Below are 22,905 nucleotides of genomic sequence, written 5' to 3'. Positions count from 1 at the left end.
CAAGTTGCCTGACTAGGCTTTCCATGCCCTGTATCCTGCAACTCCTTCTCAGTGCAAAGCCCCATTCAGGATTTTGCTCCAAATGAACTGGTCCTCTAAAGCCACAGTGTTGCTTCTCACCTTGCTCTGAACACTCACAGACACAGGACAGCACAGAAGATGAGCAGTCTCTCTCTCTCCTCTGGGACATCAAGTTCCTAGTTACCAAATGATAACTCGAAATCACCTATGAATCCCAAGAGCATTCATGGAGTCCAAACCAGTCAGGATCCTGAACACTTGTCTCTTTCCTACAGTCCAGCAGCTGGCTCTGCAGATCCACAAATCAACCTTCTCAGATAAAACCAACACTGGATGTAAAGTGTTCAGTTAGTCAAGCCTGGAGCTGCACTCGCATAATCTCGGCATTTAGGAGGCTGAGACAGCAGGAGCAGGAGTTCAAGGCCAGCCTGAGTTGAGTAGAAACACCCCATATCAGAAAGTCAACCAATCAGCTCACATCTAGCTTCAAGAGCTCTTGACAGTTGATGGGTTCTGGAGGAAGAAAGGGCAGTTTTTTTCAGTGGTGTGGCCCATGATAGGGTGCCCATGCTCCAGTGGATGGTGCCTATACTCATGGGCTTCGGGGCAGCACTAAATGGACTCAGTGGATTCTTTAAAGGAAAGGGAAGATAAAGAAGAGGCAGCAATATGAAATTAGAAGGAGAATGGGAGTGTTCAAGAAGAGTTGAAGAGGAAAAAGAAGAGAGTTAGACATGATCTAAATATACATGTGCTCATATATGAAGCTACCAAGGAATACTTTTTAAAACTTTGTGGTTAGGCTGGAGAGATGGTTCAGAGGTTAACAATGCTTGCTGTTCTTTGAAAGGACCAGGTCGGGTGGCTCAGAGCCAGAGGGTCCAACTCTTTCTTCTATCTCTGCAGTCACCTGAACTCAAGTGCACATAGCCACACATGAATACACATAATTAGAAAGATAAAAATAATTTCTATTTTATGTGTGTGAGTGTTTGACTCCATGTATATATGTGCACTGGGTGTGCAGTGACCATGGAGTCCAGAAAGGGGCCTTGGATCCCCTGGAACAAGAGCTACAGGGAGTTGTGAGCAGCCCTGTGGGTGCTGGGAGAAGAATCTGGGTTCTCTGTGAGAGCAACAAGCACTCTTTAATGTTGAGCCATCTCTCTAGCCTCAAAATAAATCTTTTTTTTTAAATCAATGGTAGTGTGAGTTTAGCATGTGCAAAGGCTTGGATTTAATTCTCAGCACCAAAAATAAATCAATCAATTGATAAAAAAAGTTGTTCAATTTGCATCTGTACTGGGCATGAACAGACTTTTCCTCTTATTCCCTAAACAATATAGCATAGTAACTATATGCACAGTATTGAAGTTGTGCTAGGTGGAGTTATTCTTATATTTATTATTGTGTGTGTGTGGTCAGAGGACAACTTTTGGGAGTCCATTCTCTCCTCCACCATGTAAGTCCCAGAGATTGAACACAGGACTTCAAGTTTGGTGACAAGCTCCTTCACCCACTGTGCTAGGTGTTAAACATAATGTAGAGATGAGTTAAATATGAAAGAAGACAGGAATGCATTCTGTGCAAATATGATGCCATTTTATGTAAAAGACTTTTGAAATACAAGGGGTTTGGAGTCTACCTAGGATGGAGGGTGTGTCTGGAACAAGTTCTCTGAGACCCACAAACAACAAGATAGTGTGGGAGTTGACATCATAGTCTGTGAGTCAAATCTGGCCTGATATCTGTGTTGTTGGCATTTTTTTAATTATGGTGTTAGCACACAGCTGCATTTATTCACTGTGTATTTCTGCAGGTGCTTTCAAGCTGCGGTGGCAAAGGTGAGTTGCTGGAATAGAGTTCACAAAACAAACTATTTGCAGAAGTGAGGGTGGGGAGGACAAGGTAGGTAAAGAGGATTTTTGGGTAAAGAGGATTGCTGCAAAGCTGGATGGCCTGAGTTCAGTCCTGGCCCCCCACGGTGAAAGGAGAGAACTAACTCCCACAGATTGTCCTCTGACTGCTTTGTGCATGCTTGAGGGTGTGTGTGCACGCACACACACACACACACACACACACACACACACACACACACACACTGAATAAATGTGATTTTTAAAGGCTGACTGTAGGCTAGTAAAAGCATACATGAGTGGTGGAGTAATAGGGCATGGCTCAGGAGTAGAGCTTTCATCAAGTGTACAGGAGGCCCTGAGTCCCATCCTAGAAATAGAGGGAGAGAAGGGCCAGCAGGGAGTAATTAACAATTAAATAAGCAGAAATCCAAAAGGTACAGGGTTGAACTCAAATGCAAAGCTGTCTTCCACACCTTCACCATGCCTGCCTAGATCACTGTAAACATATACAGCTGTGATTTGTCACTCTGTTAATTCTTCCCTTTTGTCTCAGTGGACATGTGATAATTGCTCCCACTCACAGGGCACAGTGAAACTTGTCAGAACAAGAAGGCAAACCATGATGCCAGATCAAGTTCCATAGCACTTTCATGCCCATTAGCCGGGAACATTGAACCCCTGTCTTCTAATCCTTTATTAAATCATAAACTGTTGAACAGTCTCATCACCCTCCTGGTCCCAGTCTCCCCTCTCATAATTGCTCTTCTACTCTCCATGTAGCTTGCACATGAATTAGACCACACAGCATTTGACTCTGTGTGTCTAGTTTATAAATTCGGGTAATATCTAAGAAGAGGGATCTTATGTGCTCAATGTGATTAGTAGAAAATGTTAAGAATCTATAAGTTGCTAGGTCAGTGGGAGAAAATAAAACTGTCTTCTTTTTTCCTGTGGCTCATATCTGTCCAAGCTATCTGCCGTTTTTCTGCAGGGTGGGGGAAAGTGTTCTCAGTCACTAGGCAACCTGTGTACAGCTAGATGCCTCTGGTGATAGTTAAAGGGAGATCTGGAACTAGAGGTAAGGTTTGGGAAAGGAGGAAGTAAAGCTTAATTGGCACACCCACCAGGCCTTATCAAACAGGTAGCCTAGATGGTTAAGTCTTTTCTTAAGAGAGAAGAAGTATCTCTGATATGGTACTTTCCTCCATCTGGGGATGGACCTCGCCGGATGCTGCCACTGGTGATAATTACAGGGAGGCTTGAACTGGGGTTCTGGCTGAGCATAGCTGTCAGCGCAGAAGGTTATCTAAATATTCCTAGAAGCAGTTAGGTTAGAAGTTAAAGGTCTATAAAGTTAGTAAGACTGTAAGAAAGGAGGTTCCGAGCTAAATTGTGTAAAGCTATTACTTAAAGACCACCTGACCTAGGCGGTGTCTCCTTGTGGAATTTGCCTTAAGTCAGGAGACTTGCATGTGCACTGTTATTACTGCTAGTCCTTGAAAGTGGCCAAGGGAGATATCTGATTCCAGAGAAAGCCTTTCCTGAGGCTGTTCTCCAAATACATGGAATGTGTATGTCCAGAGAGTCATCAGTCCACACTGTTAGCCCTTCTTAGGGAAAAGTCAATTGGGAAAACAATGATTTTCATAACAGAATACAGCTGATATATAACAAGCCAAGGAACACCAAAAGCTCCTTGGAATTTGGCTTCCTCTGGAGGAATTCCCTGATCCCTCCAAGTAGTAACTTTGCCATAACCAGCTGAGTTCTTATGATATATTCCTGCGGCCTGCGGCACTTCACATTCCTCCCAGGTCCATTTGCCTATACTTGTCCCCCCAGCTTCCTCCAAATGCACCAAATGCAGTTTGTGTTTCCCATATACTAATTGGAGCATGGTCAAATTCCCAGTGGCCAGCCCCTTAAAGATAACTGAGTGCTTTCCCATCCCCCTGTCAGAAGCAAACAACTGTAAGAATCTTTACCACAATTATTAAGGACTCCCCTCAATGGCTTCCTGTCTAGTCTTTTTTATTTTTTTGCATGGCGTAGGAAGTTGATGCAGAAGCCATCAATGTCTCTCATCCTCAAAGTTGGGAGTCACTGATACCACTGGAACAGATGTTTCCTTGTCCATGACAGCCAGCAGCAGCAAAGATCAAGGACTTCCACATGATTTTTCATGGTTTCAGGGACCGCAGACAACAATATGGTCTCAACTTCAACAAATGTCTACAGCATACAAATATGTACCAGGTAATTCCAGGTCTTAGGCATTAATTTTAAGAGGCAAAACTGATTTTTTTTCTACACATAAAGAAATATTCAGCTAGTCTAAAAGATGAATGTTTAACTGAATGTGAGTTTCTCATAAAGTGAAGAAATATGTGACTAAGAAATGTACTAAGGTTGACTTGTTCCAGAAAAAAATCATTTTACATTGATCACATAATAACTGTGTACCTTTTGATTATGGGGGAAATCCTCTTTGTGATCAACTTGGTATGGTGACATTAAGCAGGGTGGCTAAAAACAAAGAGCAGATGGGAAGCACTTATCCCTCAAGAAAGAAGTCTGTGTGTTTTCTCTCACTGACTGTGCATCTCAATCCCATTGTCTTTGATCTGCAGAAGGCTGGTCCCTCTATAGTGGGTCTCTGCATCTGCTCCCATTCACCACTGGAGGAAGCCTCTCTGATGATTATTTATATCAGCATCTTTCTTATTTGTCATTTGATGAGATGGGAATCCCTAGGAAGCCACTGCTATATACTGACTAAGCCAAGACAGGGCTCCCACCTCTTCTTACCTGCAGATGGAGTCACAGATGATGTACTTGGAGCCCAGCAATGTGCCTCTGTAGTGGGGCCAGTGCAGTCCTAAAATGAGAGAAAGAACAAAACTAAACCAACATTGTTTCTGATGCCTAGTGCTTATATACTCTAAGTGCTTCCTCTGAGTGAGACAGCTATTAAAATCATAAACACCTATAAATTGTAATCGATACTGGGGATGGAAAAACTAGCAGGAAAGAGGACAAAAATTAGGTAGTAGATCCTTCTTTGGGTGTTCCAGGGAAGCTTCAGATTGGTGTCTCATCAACTGGGACATAGGATGAGCAAGGATGGAACAGCACAATGGGAACAGAACTTACATCAGGTCACCAGATCTCTACAGGGCTGGGTAAGTGGTTGAGAGAAGATGCAGTGGGTCATACAGATCTTTGAAGGTCATAGTCACTGGTCCTAGATCACTGACCCAGGCAAAAAGGGAAGGAGACACCTTTATTAGAAAATGGGGAAACTGACCTCAGAGGAAGCCCTTGGGCTTCAGATATTCACAAGTCTGGCCCACTAAGTGGCAATGGTGGTCACTGTGTCTGGGATGGTGAGGGCTGATGACTGTCACCAAGCAGGCTGATGAGGAGAGAGGACATCACTAAAGGGGTTCCCTGTAGAAATCTGGCCTGGCCTGTCTCCTAGCCATGCAAGAGAAGTTGTACCAGACAATCCAGGGAGGGAGGTGATGGAGGGGGTGGACAAGGCTAGAAGCTAGTGAGCCCCATGGCTGCTCAAGCTGGGGAGTGGAGGGAGCTGAGGGAACATGCATTTCTAGTCTCCCCCTATACCTGTACTCAGGCAAGGACACCAGGTGCACAGAGCAGGGGCCTCCCAGCTTCCAACTTGCCTGTGTGTTGGGAGCCAGTTTGCATGGGAATGTGGCCTGTCCTCTGGGCATCAGCAGCCTTGTGCTGACTGATGCAGGATTGTGGAGCCCTTGAACTAGAAATGGGTAAGCCTGTGGTCTGAGCTGCCCTTGAAGCTCAGCTGGAGGAAACAGAGGCTATCTGAGAGGCTCGCTCCTAGAAAGGAATGAGCTTATGCTTGACCTGACCCAGACCCCTAAGAGTTTCTTTTTCTGTCCAGTGGAGATTCTGCAGTGGGCCAAGGGAGGCCAACTAGACACTTCCGTGGTACAGTCCCCTCAGGAGGGCACAGGGGCTAAGGAGCTGCAAACATCGTCACTGTTCTCATCACTCTAATTTTCTTTAACTTTTCAGAAAAGGGCTCAAGTGTAAAATGCTTTGTCAGCATCAGAGTACAGAGTAGAGCACTGGAGCCCAGAGCAGCATCTTCTGCTGTAAAAGCCCCACTCACCTGCAGTTTCTGTGTTCCTGAGGGCTGAGGAAGATTTCATTTTTCTGTTCTTTACTCCTGCCCTACTTGGAAGGGTCTCTCAAACTTTTGTTGTACCCGTTTTGAGAAACCCCAAGAGACCATCAAGGAGCTGGTTTCCAACACAGCACATCAGGGTCCTTTTATTCAGGTTCCACCTGGGCCACCGCATGGCAGATGGAAGGAAATGTGGCGATGGCCATGAGACCAGGTGCAGAGGGTTTTCATAGGGAAAAACCACAAGCCAGGGATTGGCCACTTGGGATTGCGTAGAAGGGGCAAGGTGATTTTTTGAAACTATTGGTCTAGACTTTTGGCAGGGAACCACAACCCACTGAACAGGATTATCTGGACTGCTCAGCAGGATTATCTAGATATCTCCAAGGGCCATAAAACACAGACAGGATCCTGTTAAGCTTTCCTTTCCTGTATAAACAGCAGATAGGATGTCTGCAGGAGTATCTGGATCCTGTTAAGCTTTCCCTTAAACAGCAGACAGGATGTCTGCAGGAGGATACTGCTCTGTATCCATTCGAGGTATCATGGCATATTCTTGGGCCTGTAAAGTTAAGTCTAGGCCTTCACACCCTCTTATGGAATATTGTCCAAAGCCTATAAATACATATACCCAGCCACATTATTCCACTTGTCTAAACAGTCTTTAGACTTTCAAACTTGTGACAATTTTGGGGATCAACTTCTGAACTATTCTTCCCCACCACTCCCACTACATCTCACACTACACTTCCCCTATCATTTTTATAAAGGTTGAAAAACACAAAAGGATACCCACATCCTAAGCCTTAGAAGTCAACTCCCAAAGGAAAAATTTTCCCATTTGAATAGATAGTACTGAAGGTGAGGGACAGGAGCTGAGCAATTTCTGACTGAAAGGCAAAAGTCTCCACCTCCTCTTCTGTCAAACAAGAATGAAAGGATCATGTGTTACCATGGACCACAACGCCTTTACATTTCAAAATCTAAAAGTGCATCTCTTACAATTAAGTCCTTATTCAGAAGTAGAGTTCACATTGATTTGAAGATTCAAGTGAGAAGAACTACCACTTTTTTTTTACAAAGATGTTGAAGCTACAGTGAGAAGAAAACTCGGCATTGGAAAAATTCACAATAGTTGGTTCTTAACAAATGGAAAGTCAGAATTTCTGAATGGCTACGTGGATCAGAAGCTGATACACCTTGGAAAAAATCCTGAATGAGAGTTAAGTAGATTAAGAACCCCCATGTGACCCCTGTTAACTTACAAATAGGAAATTGATTAATTAGAAATCTTTCTTTTGAGTGAAGAACAAATTTTTTAACAGAAATAGCAGCCATTTCTGTGTGGTGCTCCAGGTGGACATAAGCCGTTTGAAAGAATTTGCTCTTCCCTCCAGCAGGACAAGAAAACCCAAGGGCACAGTAGTGGAGGTGTTCAAGGAGCAACTAATTCAGGGCAAAGAGTCTATGAGGTAAAAGCTCCTCCATGATTGCTCACTTGGCACACGTGCATAGGCCTGAACCCAAGTAAATGGTGGCCCCAGCCATCCTTGTCACTGAAAAGTATGCATGGGGAGCAGCCACACAAGGAGGGCACCCCACTCTACACCCTCCCACTGCTATGCATCTGGGCAAAACAATCTGAGCTCTCTGGTGGGGAGGAGCCTATGAATCTTTCTGCACCCACCCCCTCTCAAGTTTTCTTCCTTTGTAGCGGTAACGCCCGCATTACCGATAACCGTTCACCATGTCCGAGCGAAGGGCTGCGGATTAAAAAATAGAGACAAGAGACAGCGGGTCATCCGTACGATTGGATGTCGAATGCCGTTTATTGAAAGAGGGAAGAAACCTTAAATACGTACAGGCTTACAGCACAAATGGAGGAACCCCCGGATGGCAGAAGTTCGCTGTCAATGGTCCACATTCCAGACTCAATGTTCTACATTCTAACATCTAAGTAGTTAACGCCCAAAATGCAGGATACACAACAAGGAACTTCCCTTAAGCATTCAGAAGGGTGGATACCGGCAGGGAATCTGAATAGGGAGGACACAAGGAACTTCCCTTAAGCATTCAGAAGGGTGGATACCGGTAGGGAATCTGAATAGGGAGGACATCTGATCAAGGTCAAGCAAGCAAGGCTGCAGCCACTCCCAGTCGGGGGCTGGGAGCCAGGGCCCATGGCGCCCACATTCCTTTTCCACTGGGAGAGCATAGAAAAGATCTGAAGGGCTGGAGAGATGGCTCAGAGGTCAAGAGCACTGGCTGCTCTTCCAGAGGTACTGAGTTCAATTCCCTGCAACTACATGGTGACTCACAACCATCTATAGTTTGATCGGGTGCCCTCTTCTGTCTTGCAATTAGAATACTGTATATATTATAAATAAATAAATCTTTAAAAGAATGTGAAAAAGGAAAGCACAGTCGGTTCAAGCATCCCTGCCAACCGTGGACAACTCCACCAAACCAAGCCCCTTAAGAAAGACTTCCAGGACAGGTAGTATAGAGCAGACTCTCTGGCTGTGCTGAGTCCCCCACAAAGCAACCCGCCACCATGCAGATGCTCGGGACCCTGCAACAGTGTATGAAAGCTGAAGGTTAACATATCTGCATTCAGGGTTTGTTGCTCCCATATGTGGCCACCAATTACCAGCCTAGCCCCTGACTTGCACACTGTGGATCCAGGGCTGGGCAGACTTGCAGCAGGCTCACTCCAAGGTCAGCCAGGGCCAGTTTCCAGGGCCTTTAGGACCTATGCAAATAGGGCAGATTCCAGAGCTGCCAGTGGCTGGAAGCCCAGGCTTCCATTCACAGGAAAGCATGGTAGCAGGAGAGAGCAGGGCGCTTCTTCACACCAAAGGGGAGGAGCACCATGGTGGCTGCAGAGAGCACCCCCTGGTGTATGGGGTCCTCACTTAATAAGACAAAGTACAGATTGGACCCTCCATCAGATCCTTCTGCTTTAAAGGAATAGGATCTCAGAGCTGCCTTTGCCCACCCCCTTGACATCCTGACGTCAGTAGACAAGGAGGCGGGCCTGAGTTGGAGAAAGGGCCTGGATTGGCAGAATCTCTGGTGGTTTCAGGCTAAAAGAGAAGCCAACGCCATACTTCAGTTTCTTCCAGCAGTTTCCCATCAGGTCCTGGAGCCAAGGTAAGGGAGAACCCAGGCCCCAGCCTTTTCCTGCACAGGGATGCGGGAGGACAGCCAGGAGCTAGGGGTGGTGCTGGCCAGTTTAGCTGTTTGTTCCAGGAGCTGTGGACAGTGTTTGGGGGGAGAGGAATGTAACAGGGAAGAGGAAACTCCATTTCCTGTCCTTTGAAATTAGAAAGGGGCTGGAGTTAGCTTAGTCAGCCCAGTGCTTATTTAACATTCATAGAGCCCTGGATTTGATCCCCAGATCCAGGACATGGTAGTGCATACCGGCAATACCAGCACGTGATAGCTGAAGGCAGCAAGAGCAGTTCAAGGTCATCTTTAGGGACATATGGAATGCAGGGTCACTGTGGGCTACATCTTGTCTAAAGGAAAAGTGAGCAGAAAAGAAAAAATAATTGGCCTTTCTAAACCAGGGCAACACTGTGGTTGTCTTGGCTCTAGGCCTGTCCCTTAACTTCAGCCCCTCTGAGGCCGAAGGGTTCCTTCTTCCCCTTATACCCAGGTCCACAGGGCCATGGTCAAGCCCTAGACCCAGGCTGCCAGCTTTCTAGCCTGTCCAAGGGGTTAAGCATTGGGAGGTCACAGGGAGCTGTGAAGGGAGAAAAGTTTGTTTAGTCAGAGAGCCTCCAAAGGCATCTAGTTTCCGTCAGTGTAAAAAGGCAGGAAGATAACAAGGTGTGGAGACACAGAGAACAGTCATACAAGAACGAAGGGAGAAGGAACATCATCAGATCATATACACCAGTCGGGCCTGCCGCTTCCACCCCCCATCCTTGTGATAGGCAGAGAGACAGCTCTCTCTCAGCCTAGGAGCTTCTTGTGCTTGGCTTAAGCAGAGATCAGTCAGAGCTGTCAGTAAGAACCTGTGCACCCTTGCCACTCTGAACCCCCATTGACAAGTCCATCTGCAGAGGCTCCCTCCCTGGGACCTGGATATCTGCGCCCAGCACAGACCAGAAGAATGCAGAAATCGGCTAGAAGAGCAAACTTTTGGACCTCTGCTCATTGACCCTGGGAGAGAAGGCAATGAGCAGGAAGCAGGCAGACAGTACAGCCCTATGCCCATACGGTCACAAAACTTCCCTAAATAAGAATATTGTTCCCATAGCCAGGTGTAGAAACAGAAAGAAGGCTGTGATGACTCCCACCACCTGAGAGTTATTTTTTTTTTAGCACTCAAAGTATAATTTCACATGATCTCTCTGTAGAAATGTTGACAAGACCTGGTATCATTTGGGTGTTTGGATTTTTTTTTCCTGCGGTATGACATTGTCCATAACACACATAACATGGTTGTAGTATCTGTAGGTTTGTGCTTTTTACACCTTGATGTGAAAAGTGAACAAGAGTTCCAGTCTTTGTTCCAGAGACAGAAACTCAGAGAAGATCAACAAGGAGAATGGCTGTGTCTCCTGTAAATGAGCACCAGGTAAGTGTTGTGTCCATATATTTCCTTGAAAATTATTTTGATATTGAAGTCATGAAGGCTTTTAGTACTCTGCCTTGGACAATGTCATCAGATGTGTTTATTCCTATGACTTTTTTTCTTTTTTCTTCTCTGATTATCAAAATTGTCTTTAAATCATGTCACCTACATAGCACAGCCTTGTTCTATTTTATATTCTCTCCATTACTACTGTGAGGCAAATATTTTTCATAGACTTAAGACCTGCAGTTGTGAAAGAGAGTCCATTGTGAATGATGATGAATGACATATATTGCTGCCCTACAGTTCCTACAGAGGATGGATCTGTGTCCTTATATATTAGTGATAAAGGAAAGTCTGATGTGCCACAAAGGTTACGCTTCAGGGATGGTCAGGTTTCCAGAACCAAGATTATGAATGTGGCCATGCAAATACATGGATCTATTTCCTTGTATCACCGAACAATTTATTGAGAAGTAGACTTAGAAGAGACTCACTGTCTGAATCCTAATACTAAATGTTTCAGCAGTATAGAGTGGGCAGATGATAGATAGATGGAATGGTCTGGCTTGCTCTTGCCATGAAACTGATGCTTCTATGATGAGCTGCAGATTGCAGTATACTGTTTTTTCTCATTGGCATTTGATATCATTCAGTGATGATGTGCCTGTTAGGTGTTTGTTTGTTTTTCTATTTCAGCTTTTTAATTCTGATTTATATTTTCCTCGCATACAACACATCCCAACCAACTGTGGTTCCCCTCCTGCCACTCCTCCCAGTTTCTTCCCACACTTCCCCACCTCCCTCTCTGTCCTCCTCCAGTTCCTTTCGGAAAAGAACAGGTCTTGTACTCTGAGGGGAGGGACATCATGGGGATCTCCAATTTGGACTCTCTATCTAGTGTTTGGCTGTGGATCTCTGTATCTGTTCCCATAAACTGCCAGAAGAAGCTTTTCAGATGAGAATTAGGCTAGGCACTGATCCGTGAGTATAACAGAATATAATTTGGATCATTTGGAACACATGTTATTTTGTTTGGTTGGTTTTTGGTTTTTGGTTTTTGTTTTGTTTTTTTCTGTTGCAGGTCTTTGGGCTTTCCAGCCTCTGCTTCCTGGTCTTCCTGGCAGTGTTGGGCATGGACTCACTTTTGTACAATGGGCCCCAAATTAGACCAATCACTGGCTGCCCACTCCCAAAATTCTACACTTCCATTGTCCCTGCATATCTTGTAGTCAGGATAGATTGTAGGTAGAAGGTTTTGTGACTGGGTTGGTGTCCCAGTCTCAACACTGGAAGGTGTCTGGTTAAAGAATATGGCCAGTTCAGACTCTATTTCTTCCATTACTAGGAGTCCTCCCTAGGGTCACTCTCACAGTATTCTGGAAGTTATTAAAACTAACTTCTAAGTGAGTATATACTGTGTTTGCTATATGGGTTACCTCACACAGGATAATTTCTTCTAGTTGCATCCATTTACCTGCAGATTTCATTATGTTATTATTTGCAACAGCTGAGCAATACTCCATTGTATAAATGCCCGACATTTCCTTTATACATTCTTTGGCTTAAGGACATCAGTTACCAGTTTCTGGCTATTGTGAGTAATGCAGCTATGAGCATAGTTGGGCAAGTGCCCTTGCGGTAGGATGGAGCATCCTTTGGGTATATACACAAAAGTATTATAGCTGGGTCTTGAGGTAGATCATTTCTCAATTACCACCTGCCCATAGTCAGCTGGCAAAATCTATTCTATTTCCCCTTTGCAGGGCAAGTCCTGCATGGGAATTCTTTCATCCATGTGTTGACTTCTCCTGGTGATCCTTGCATCTTTTGTTCCTATATACTTACCTCCTTTTTTTTTTTTATTTCCAGAATTCCTTCAGTTTGTGTTTTCTTTATGGTTTCTATTTCCATTTTTAAGTTTGAAAAGTTTTATTCATTTCCTTCAACTGTTCTATTCTTGTCTTTCTTTAATGGATTCATTAATTTTCTCCATGTTTTTGCTTGTGTTTTTCTTGATTTCTTTAAGGGATTTATTTATGTTCTCTTTAAGGGCTTCTATTGCCTTCATAAACCTGGTTTTAATGTCTTTATTTTTTGTGCTTCAGTTGTGTTGGGAGACTCAGGACTTGTTGTAGTAAGATAGCTGGGCTCTGGTGGTGACATTGCCTTGGCTGTTGTTGATTGTGCTCTTGGGCTGGCATCTAGGCATCTGGGTTTGTGGTGATTATAGGTACAGGTGTCAGTTTCTGACTTTATGTTTGCTGGATGGATGTTTTTTGGGTTCTGTATTATCTCTGGTCTCCAGGTTGATGTGGCCTGTGGTTAAGCATGTGTTGAAGGTTGGGTTTCTAGTGGCTGGGGAGGCAAACAGGATTTTGCCTGAGCTGGAGGTTCAGACATGGTGAGGAGGTGTTGTGGGTGAATTGAGAATGGGAAGTGCACTGAGTGTATGAGGGGAATATTGTCGGTGTGTGGCCTACTTGGTCTTATGGTGACCATCATGGCTTCTGGTCAATCAGGGGGGTCTGTGCCTGAGTCAGGGGCTGGGACAGGGCAAGGAGGAGGGTAAAGAATGTTGGGGGTAGGTTGGGCAGGCACTGAGAGAGTGGAGGTGGTCTACAGGTGGGTGACCTATCTAGAGTTCTGGTGGCCAGCATAACATCTTGTCAAGTAGGGGGCCTCTGTCTGAGTTGTGGGCAGGGACATGACACCACAGTGAAGATGGGAGGGGGTTGAGAGGAGGGTGGTCAGGCAACTAAAGAGTGAGTGAATGTCCTCTGGCAGATGGCATACCTGCAGTTTTGGTGACCTGCATGGCCACTGGTCAGGCAGGGGGTCTCTGTTTGAGTTTTGGCCTGGGATCACAGTTTTTGAATACTTAAAATATCTTTGTCATAGGAGATTTCTTGCTCTTATCATTCTCTTGATTCCAATAGTCAGTGGATAATTCTCAATAGATTAGTAATTTCTCTTTGTCCTTCATTTTAGTTTTTAGATATTGTACCACGGTGCATTTCATAAGCAAACCAGGCCCCATATTGATATTACATCATGTGAAATACGAAGTAAGACGTTTCTAGAATGAATTGTCTTGGAGCTGTGCATAACCCATCAATTTTCTAGCCTCAGTGAATGCCTCTCTTAATGATTTTGCTCTCTTTTCTTTTGGGAGGAGGAATGCTCCCTCATATTATGGTTTTGTTTCCCCAAAGTTACTGTATTACCGAGGTGGAGTTTCTGAAGTGAGGTTGCTATGGACAGGTTTTCATTTCTTTCTTTTAAATACAATATATTCGCATATGTGTATGTTTTCTTCATGTTTTTATATGTACTGAATGCCTGCCTGGTGTCCTGAGGTTGGCACCGACACTTGGCACTGGAATGAGGTACTGTAGTGAACTGCCACATGTGTAGATAGAATTGAACTGGGTAAAAGTTTAATGTTTGCCAAATCTTTATGTTATAGAGATTTTAAAAAACAGTATGAATATTCTAGAAAGTATATTCTAGCAAGTTCTTTCTACCACTGAAATCTTTCTCTAGCCTCCAGCTTTACATTTCTCATGGACATTTTTGAAAAAGTGGGGATATAACCTTGTGTCTTCTTTGTGAAATATGAAAGAACAATAAAAAATGACAATTTTCATGCATTCTAAAATTCTCTTAGATGAATGAGCTCAAATATTGAACAGAACAGAGTTAAAATGACAAGATTCAAATTTTAAGTTGAGCTGATCTCATAGGCAGCAAAATATTTAATGAAGAATTAGTATAATTTTGGCAAACTTTGTTCATTCTTATTGATCCCAGAAGATATTTCTACTTCATCTGAATGCATTGTCACACAGGCTAGTTATTTATACAAATTTCTATTTGTATATAATACAATAAACTATTCTGTAGTAAAACCATATATGGAATTTCTGAAATTGTTACTCATCTGTATTGGCTTGTGGAATAACAGTATCTATTACTGATTTTTCTATTTATTTCATGGTAGTCAAAGTAGTGTCACAACTTAACATCACAGATTATTTGACTTTGTTGTGTATTTTAGAACATGGGATTTATGCATTCTTACTGATCTTCCTCATCAGTAAAAACAAAAAAAAATTAAAAAAAAACAACAACAACAAAAAAACAGACCTCACTGACTTGAATTCATCCCTGAATTCTGCCTTCCACATTGTTCTACAGAGGGTGCAGCATGGAACCTGGGCTTCTGTATCCCAACTGAGCATTTTAGAACAGCATCTTGTGAGGCCAAGATTCAGATTGAGCCAGCAGCCATACGAGAGCAGGACTATAGGAGAAACATTTGGAAGCAGTTTTGCTTATCATAACTTTTCCATGTGAGATTAGACACAGTGATAATGTTTGATATCAAAATGCCCCTCATGAGGGTACACATCTATACCTCAAATAGTTATTTCATATTCCCTAAAAGTTTAATGTTTGCCAAATCTTTATGTTATAAAGATTTTTAAAAACAGTATGAATATTCTAGAAAGTATCTTTCTTCAAAATTAACTTTCATTTTTACTTTAAAATATATGCATGACTGCCATCTATATCCTGCCTGCAGAGATCAGAGGTGAGCATTGGATCCCATGGAAGTGTAGTTAAACTCAGTTGTGTAGTAGGAATTGAATGTGAGTCCTCTGAAAGAGCAGCTTGTGCTTAAAATTGCTAACCCATTTCTGTCCAACCTCTAAAAAACTTTAGTCTTTGAATAATTGTCATGCCTCATCTGCATCCCAAAAGTGTCTGTCATTCCTTATGTTTCTTTTCCATAGGAAAGCATTTTGCCCAAAGCACATGGTAAATGGGTAATTTTCTATTACAGGGTCTGTTGACGTTCAGGGATTTGGATGTTGACTTCTCCCAGGAGGAGTGGGAATGTCTGGATTCTGCTTGGAGGACTTTATATATTGATGTGATGTTGGAGAATTACAGAAATCTCATTTTTGTAGGTAAGAATGCTCTTCTTGTAGAATTCCTGACTCATTGTTTGGATTTACCTATTATTTGTGATTATTTTTAAGTAAACTCCATGAACATTCTATGACTACCAGAAATGAGGGAAATTCTGGTAATAAACATAACTTCTTTTACATTTTTCTGCATTCTCTGCAAAAGCAACAAATGCTATTTACTGTGATCTGTCAAGCCCTCTTAACTAGTTTTTAACTGAAAACTTCAAAGTTTAAAGATTATTGAATATTCAGAAAATGGAAATGCAGTAAAGTACTATTAGTGATTGGAATATTTTTGTTTTACTATTGAATCAAACTATTCACCTCTTTTGATTTAAAAAAATGAGGAAGTTTTAAAATAGAGAAAATACTGTGGTAGCTATGTTGTTTTTGTTTGTTTTATTGATTAATTTTTGGAATCTGGTCTATATCTTTAGTCTTGGTGAACATGATTTTAATCCTAGCATTAGGGAGTCTGAACCAAGAGGAACTGATGAGTTTCAGGCCGGCTTGGGAAACACAGTGAGTTCCTAGTCAGGCAAGGCTGCACAGTATGACTCTGTATAGAAATAATCCACATATGATGCTTTCTCAATCACCCATTTTTCCTGCCTCTTCAAAATATCCATTTCATGTAAGGATGGAAGCCCCTTCAGTGATCCTTGTGTTTAATGGAGACTAGAGTGGTTTTTATCACTGTTCAGTTAGTGATAGTAAAACACAGAAGGCCTATGCTGAGAGCTGTGCTTCTAGCAAATGCTAGTTAACTTGAGGGAACTTCAAATATTGAATCTCTTACTCATTCATCAGTTCCTCTCAGCCCTATTTGTTCTCACTTTCCAGAGAAACATCGCATATGTGGTAAATATGAAAGCATCATGGATCAAGGATCAAATAGTGCTGTCTATCAGCACGTGAATATCCAAAAGAAGTCTTACAACAATAATGACCTTGGCAAAATGCTTTGTGAATCATCTCAGTGTATACCTTATAACACCAGCGGTACTACAGGAAACCATCAGAGAATTCATACAGGAGAGGAGCCTTACAAATATGGTAAATGTGAAAAATCCTTTGGATGTAGCTCAAATCTTGGAACACATCAGAAATCTCATAAAGGACAGAAGCCTTACAAATGTAGTGAATGTGAGAAGTCATTTACACGTAATTCAACTCTTAAAAATCATCAGAAGATTCATACAGGAGGGAAACCTTACAAATGTTGTGAATGTGAGAAGTCATTTACATATAGTTCAACTCTTAAATATCATCAGAAGATTCATACAGGAGGGAAATCTTACAAATGTAGTGAATGTGTCAAGTCATTTACATGTAGTTCAACTCTTAAAAATCATCAGAGAATTCATACAGGAGAGAAACCTTACAAATGCAGTGAATGTGATAAGTCATTTACAAATAGTTCAAATTTTAAAAATCATCACAGAACTCATACAGGAGAGAAACCTTATAAATGTAGGGAATGTGAGAAATCCTTTGGATCTGGCTCAACTCTTATAAAACATCAGAGAATTCATACAGGTGAGAAACCTTACAAATGTAGGGAATGTGAGAAATCCTTTACATATATTTCACATCTAAAAAGACATCAGATACTTCATACAGAAGAAAAACCTTATAAATGTAATGAATGTGTAAAGTCCTTTGCATGTAACTCAAATCTTCAGTCACATAAGAAAAGCCATACAGAAAAGAAATCTTACAAATGTAGTGAATGTGAGAAATTCTTTAAATATAGATCAAGTCTTAGAAGTCATGAGACAATTCATAGAGGACAAAAACCTTACAAATGTTGGGAATGTGAGAACTCCTTTTCAAGTACTTCAGAACTTAGAATACATCAGCAACTTCATATAGGAGAGAAACCTTACAAGTGTAGTGTATGTGTGAAATCATTCATGTGTGCCTCAACTCTTGAAAAACATCAGAGAGTTCATACAGGAGAGAAACTTGTAGCTAATGCCACTAATGCTTTAGCTAGCAGACACAGTTAAAAATCCATCAGAAAATTCATCCTGGGGAGAAAAGTTTCTGTTGGAAATGACTTTGTATATGTTTTTTCCAAGCTCTGTCCTTAAAAGACACTAGAAAATATTATGAACATTAGATAGCCTTTATGTAATGTTGAACTCTTAAAAAATATCTATAGTTTGCACTGAGAAAACATTCTAAATGTAGAAAAAAATTCATTAAAACATTTTACTCTTAACCTCAAAGACTGCATAATTTGTGCAAAGTGGTAAAAACTGGAAGGTAATGTTAATTAAAATTTTTCTGGAGACTGCAAAATTTCATCATGATGGGAAGGTAATAACACAAAAAAAAACACCTTCATATATCATCAGGAAGTCTGCAAAACTGATAGGATTTCTTATGCTTAAGCCCCCTGAAAAAACTCAGACCAATAATGCTGCTTAGAAGAAGCTCTGATGAATTGAGATACCAAGAAATGATACCCTCCAACATGTAGACAGGCCTACACATGAGTAGTGGGCTCAGGGTGTCCATTGTTCATAAGTTGTATCCCAAGGTGGGTTGGAGTTTCATGGTAGCAACTGTCTGAGCCCCTTTTATTACTGTAAGCAACTCCTTTCACATATTCCTGTAAGTAACCTGAATAAAACTCATTCATTCAACAAGGTGAACTTCAGTGACATCCATACTTTGTTCCTTTACAGTTCTCTCTTTTTATGAGTAAATATATATGCATGTTTCATTTCTCTTAGAAAGTGATATTACAAAACATTTAATGAACCCACAAATTTTCCTCAAAACTTTTGACTTTTGTCTACCACAAATTTGCTGTTAAGGAGAAAACACTTGGTTCACAGTTTTGTTAAATTAGTTCCTCGTTATAAGACATTAATTAGTGCACCTTATAAAGCCCACTCTGGAAACCCCCCAAATGCATTGCATTTGTCAAAACTAGTGCTAGAAGTGTAGATTCATCTGAAAATTGATCCCAAAGAAACAGACACACACACACACACACACACACACACACACACACACACACACACCAATAGTAATACTCAACTATTATCCACCTTTAAAATACTGATTTTGGCCAATGAAAACCTAAAAATAGAAATAATGCAACAATATGCATGGTCATGTACAACTAGAAAACCCCAAAAGTGTGAAGAAAATTAGTTTAACAGTGCAGTAGGAAAAATATTAATCAACATAATTAGCACATTAATTATGGAAGATCCATATAGATTTGTAGACATGATACAAACCAGGATAATACAATTAAGAAATAAAAGGAACCTCTCATGCATTTTTGCGGGTGAGAATTCTTGTTTTTGAGTAACTATGAAAATGTCTTTTGGAACCCTTTTTGTATCGTCAGCATTGGAGTTCCTAGATCTCAATTCAGTTGCAAACTTTACCTCTAATATGATCCTGCTGACTTGGTTACAAGTGAGTATAGGATAAAGTTTATTTTGCTATAACATGCTGATATACCCTGAAAATATTAGGAGATAGGCTCTTCCTGTCAGCTCCCTTCCATGCCACCCAAGCTGCAGATAATTTTTAAATGGCTAGATAGCTGGGCAAATAGACAAGTACCAATATACTGTGCTTTTCTGCAGAGGATGCAGTCTTATCTCAGAGTTCCCTTGAACAAGAGGGTAAATGACAGGGCCAGCTTTTAGTCCTACGCTAGGGTCTGGCTTACAGTTGCTTTCTCTTACTGGTTTCTTCTCTTTCTTCTTAAGAGGAACCTTAGTGGACATACTTGCTTTCCAAGCTACTTTCAGGATTTGCCTCAGCTGCAGGTAGCATCCTAGTCCAAGGTCATGAAGTTTTACCCTGATGTCAACCCAGGTGGAAGGTGTGGCCACCTGGCTAAACAATGTGAAGCTCATTTCAGCACCAGTTACCTGATGTCTGGATTGAGCTCCATGTGCTGTGTTCTGCTTCTAGCATGCTCCTTCCCAAGATACTTCCCTGGAGCTAATAAACATCCTGTCTGTGAACTAGTAGTAGGAATTCTCATTTCCTCCTTTTTCTCAAAGACAGTCCTTCAGAGCCTACAAAAGTGGTCTTGATTTTTGAAGTATTGCTTGCACCTAATGGGTGAGGATGGAGTCATGAATAAAGGTTTATTGTTCATTTTGCTTACATATTAACCTTAATTGAGTAGCAGGGAATGAAGAAATGAAAGATACACATACAGGAAAGTTTGTATTGAGTAGGTCCATGGCCTCTTATGGAGGCAACTAGCTGTAGCCTGGAAACTAAGGAAACTCAGCATTTGTGTATGTGTGTGTGTGTGTGTGTGTGTGTGTGTGTGTGTGTGTGTGTGTGTATTATAATACATCTGAACTGAGGAGCTGGGGTATTTTATACAGCTAAATGGGGAAGCCAGGTGTCCTAGGGTTACTGTTGTGATAAAACACCATGACGAAAAGCAACCTGGGGAGTAAAGGGTTTATTTTGCTCACAGTTCCATATAACAGTTCATCAGGGACAGTGAGAGCAGGAAACATTAGGCAAAAGCTGATGCAAGGCTGTGGAGGGTTGCTTACCGGATTGTGCATTATGGGATTGCACAGCCAGTCTTTTGATAGGAACGAGGGCCACCAGCTCAGGGATAGCACCCAACACAATGGGCTGGTCCCTATGGTCCCTCTCATGTCAATCATTACTTAAGAAAATGTCCTATAAGCTTGCCCACAGATAGACCTTTTGGAGACTTTTTTAAAATTTGAGATTCCTCCTCTCAAATGACTTCATCTTGTGTCAAGTTGACATAAAACTCTCCAGCATAGTGTTACTCTCTTTGGAGATGTGTGGTAGTGTCTCTGTTAGGGAAGCTGGGTCAGATTGTAGTTGGCCTGGAGAAGGAAGCTGTGATTGTAAGTTTTACATGCTGTCAACATTGATATGTAGTCCTTAGGAGGGCTTTTGTTTTTCTTCAAAACTGAACAGGGAAAGACTTTGCCATTCCCATGGGAATGAGACATTAGAATCCTTGGTATGACCATGCCCTGGTCAACTATATACATTCAAACAAAACTTCATCTGCTCTCTACATGTACCCCAAGGGGAATAAGCTTATCTGGCATTAAAGAAAGCTCAAGATGAATTAGACATAGTTGCTGGCATTCTAGAGAACTCATGTTACCTGTTGTAACAGAAATGCTTCTGCTGAGGAGATTTGAGATGAGGGTAAGACCTGCTGGTCATTTTAATCAGGTGAGACAAGTGACTCAATTACAATCCTTTGATGGAAAACAGCATTTTCCTGCCCTTATTCTGCCTCTGTGCTTAAAAGAAGTAGATCAGTTAGAACCTCCAGTGAATCTCTGTTCTCTTATCTGTTTATTTAATTCCTGGCTTGCTTTGAACTCACTACAACCAATGATGACCTTCAATTCCTGATCCTGCTTCTTTCATTTAGCTACTACTAGAATTATAGGTGTGAACCACCTCTCCTGACTTATGAGATAATGGAGATAAAACTGTAGTCTTTGTTCATGCTATGCAAATATTCTACCAACTGGGAAACATCCTGAGTCCCTCTGTCCTGGAATTCAGCATCTGTGTATCAGTTAGCATGTATGCATGTACTCTAGTTTTATCCTGCTGCCATATAAAACTCCATGACAAAAGCACCCTGAAGAAGAAAGAATTATTTCAGCTTATTACTATTATGATCAATCCATGTGAGACTATTAAGTAAGTCTATAAGTCTAATAAATAATAACAGAATTTATTAAGATATAAATTGAGGAAATACACTCATGTTTACAGAACGGAGTAGACAAAAGAAGTCATCCTCTGATCTAGCTGGGATGGAAACTACCTTGCAGACAGGAGCAGGAAGAAGGGCATGTAACACTTCTCCAACCCCTTACAAAAGGTAAGGGCAGGAAGTACCACCTCCTTTGGTCCATTTAGCCCAAGGTCATGAGTAGAGCAATTACCATGAGATTTCCCCCTTTTGTCTAAATGAGAAGGTCTAATATTAATGCAAACTATATACAATAAGAATAATTATCAAGTATTGTCCAGGAAAAACAGAGGGTAATAACACAAATAAAAATTGAACTACAGTCAACAAGAATAACATTAAACAAGAAAGACATGCTAAATGTCCAGAAATATCGAGAACGTAGGTTAATGGCAAATTTCTGAGATTACAATAGCTGTCCTACCTTGAAGATTCTGACTCAAGCACTAATATGTTCTAGCTAAGATATGAGAAGATTGTAACTGTAACTGTCTAGTCTTCAACTCCATGAAAGACCTGAGAAGGAACATAATAACATCTGAGAAAACAGGAGATGAACTAAAGCAACTTCCAGGAATTTTGCAAGAGTAGACAGAGACAGCTGGAAGCCTGGACAGTCAACTAAAGCCTCTCAGCATCATTGGTGTATTCAAATTGGCTACAGGCCTAGAGTATATGAGAAATCATTTTCAGAAGCAGGTGTTTTGAAAGACTATGTTATCCTGTCTTGGCAGAGATCAGTAGTCACTTATCCTGGTGTCCCACTCATTCTGAAGGGACGGTATTCCTACTGTCAGCAGTCAACACAAGAACAATTCTTTGCTGAGCAGGCCATTTTGTGCCAAGAAGAAGACCAACTTACAAATGGAAATGTCTTAGAAGCTCAACATTCTCTTGGGTTCAAATCGGTGCTCTAAGACATAATCATGTCTCACGTCAACAGAATTCTAGGTTATTAAAATGCCATATTCTCTTGGTCTATGAAGTGTTTCAAGATCACCTGTCCATCTGACCTATATATCTCTAAATCTGGACAACCTAACTAACATAACTATAGAGAAGACAAGCATAGGTGACTATAAATCTGTAAGGTTTATCTACCTAAATAACCTAAGGACTAAGGCTTGTTAGGTAAACAAGGTAAACAGTCTGTAAGCATATGTACAGTAGAAGGACAATGACCTCAAAATTTTGGCAATACACAAAATAGCTAAAGCAGAGGTAGGAATGTATAGTGAAATATGACAATAATCCTAAATATATATCAATATACAAAATATCCTAAACATAGGCAGAACATACATACAGTATGACAAATATAATTTTACATTTGTATCAATATATGAACATTTTAAATAAAAGTAGAAATATGTGTACATTACAACAATTATAGTTCTGCATTTGTATCAATATACAATTTATCTTAAATAAGAATATAAAAATAATTTACATTTGTATCAATATACAAGAATCCATAACAGTAAAATCTATCTAAGGCTAATATTTTTCTAAATCTAAATTAGTTT

The 22,905-nt window shown here is 41.3% G+C and overlaps 1 protein-coding gene across 1 annotated transcript; it reads left to right on the top strand.

Annotated features, from left to right (window-relative positions):
* Window positions 1–10,609: 10,609 nt before the first annotated feature.
* On the top strand, window positions 10,610–17,627 carry LOC119086442 (zinc finger protein 501-like). Its single transcript, XM_037197990.1, has 3 exons — window positions 10,610–10,639; window positions 15,486–15,612; window positions 16,459–17,627. The coding sequence occupies exons 1-3, from the start codon at window positions 10,610–10,612 to the stop codon at window positions 17,625–17,627; spliced, it is 1,326 nt and encodes a 441-aa protein (XP_037053885.1).
* The last annotated feature ends 5,278 nt before the right edge of the window (window positions 17,628–22,905 follow it).

This window comes from Peromyscus leucopus, chromosome 22 (genome assembly GCF_004664715.2).
Source record: "Peromyscus leucopus breed LL Stock chromosome 22, UCI_PerLeu_2.1, whole genome shotgun sequence".
Classification (NCBI taxonomy): Eukaryota; Metazoa; Chordata; class Mammalia; order Rodentia; family Cricetidae; genus Peromyscus; species Peromyscus leucopus.
This window is presented reverse-complemented; position numbering and strand designations above follow the sequence as displayed.

What these genes read in the sequence shown, in the direction of transcription:
- LOC119086442 (XM_037197990.1), top strand. Translation starts at nt 10,610, where the DNA reads ATGGCTGTGTCTCCTGTAAATGAGCACCAG. An exon ending in CTCCTGTAAATGAGCACCAG is followed by an intron (nt 10,640 to 15,485) that starts GTAAGTGTTGTG and finishes TTTCTATTACAG; the next exon opens with GGTCTGTTGACGTTCAGGGA. An exon ending in CAGAAATCTCATTTTTGTAG is followed by an intron (nt 15,613 to 16,458) that starts GTAAGAATGCTC and finishes CTCACTTTCCAG; the next exon opens with AGAAACATCGCATATGTGGT.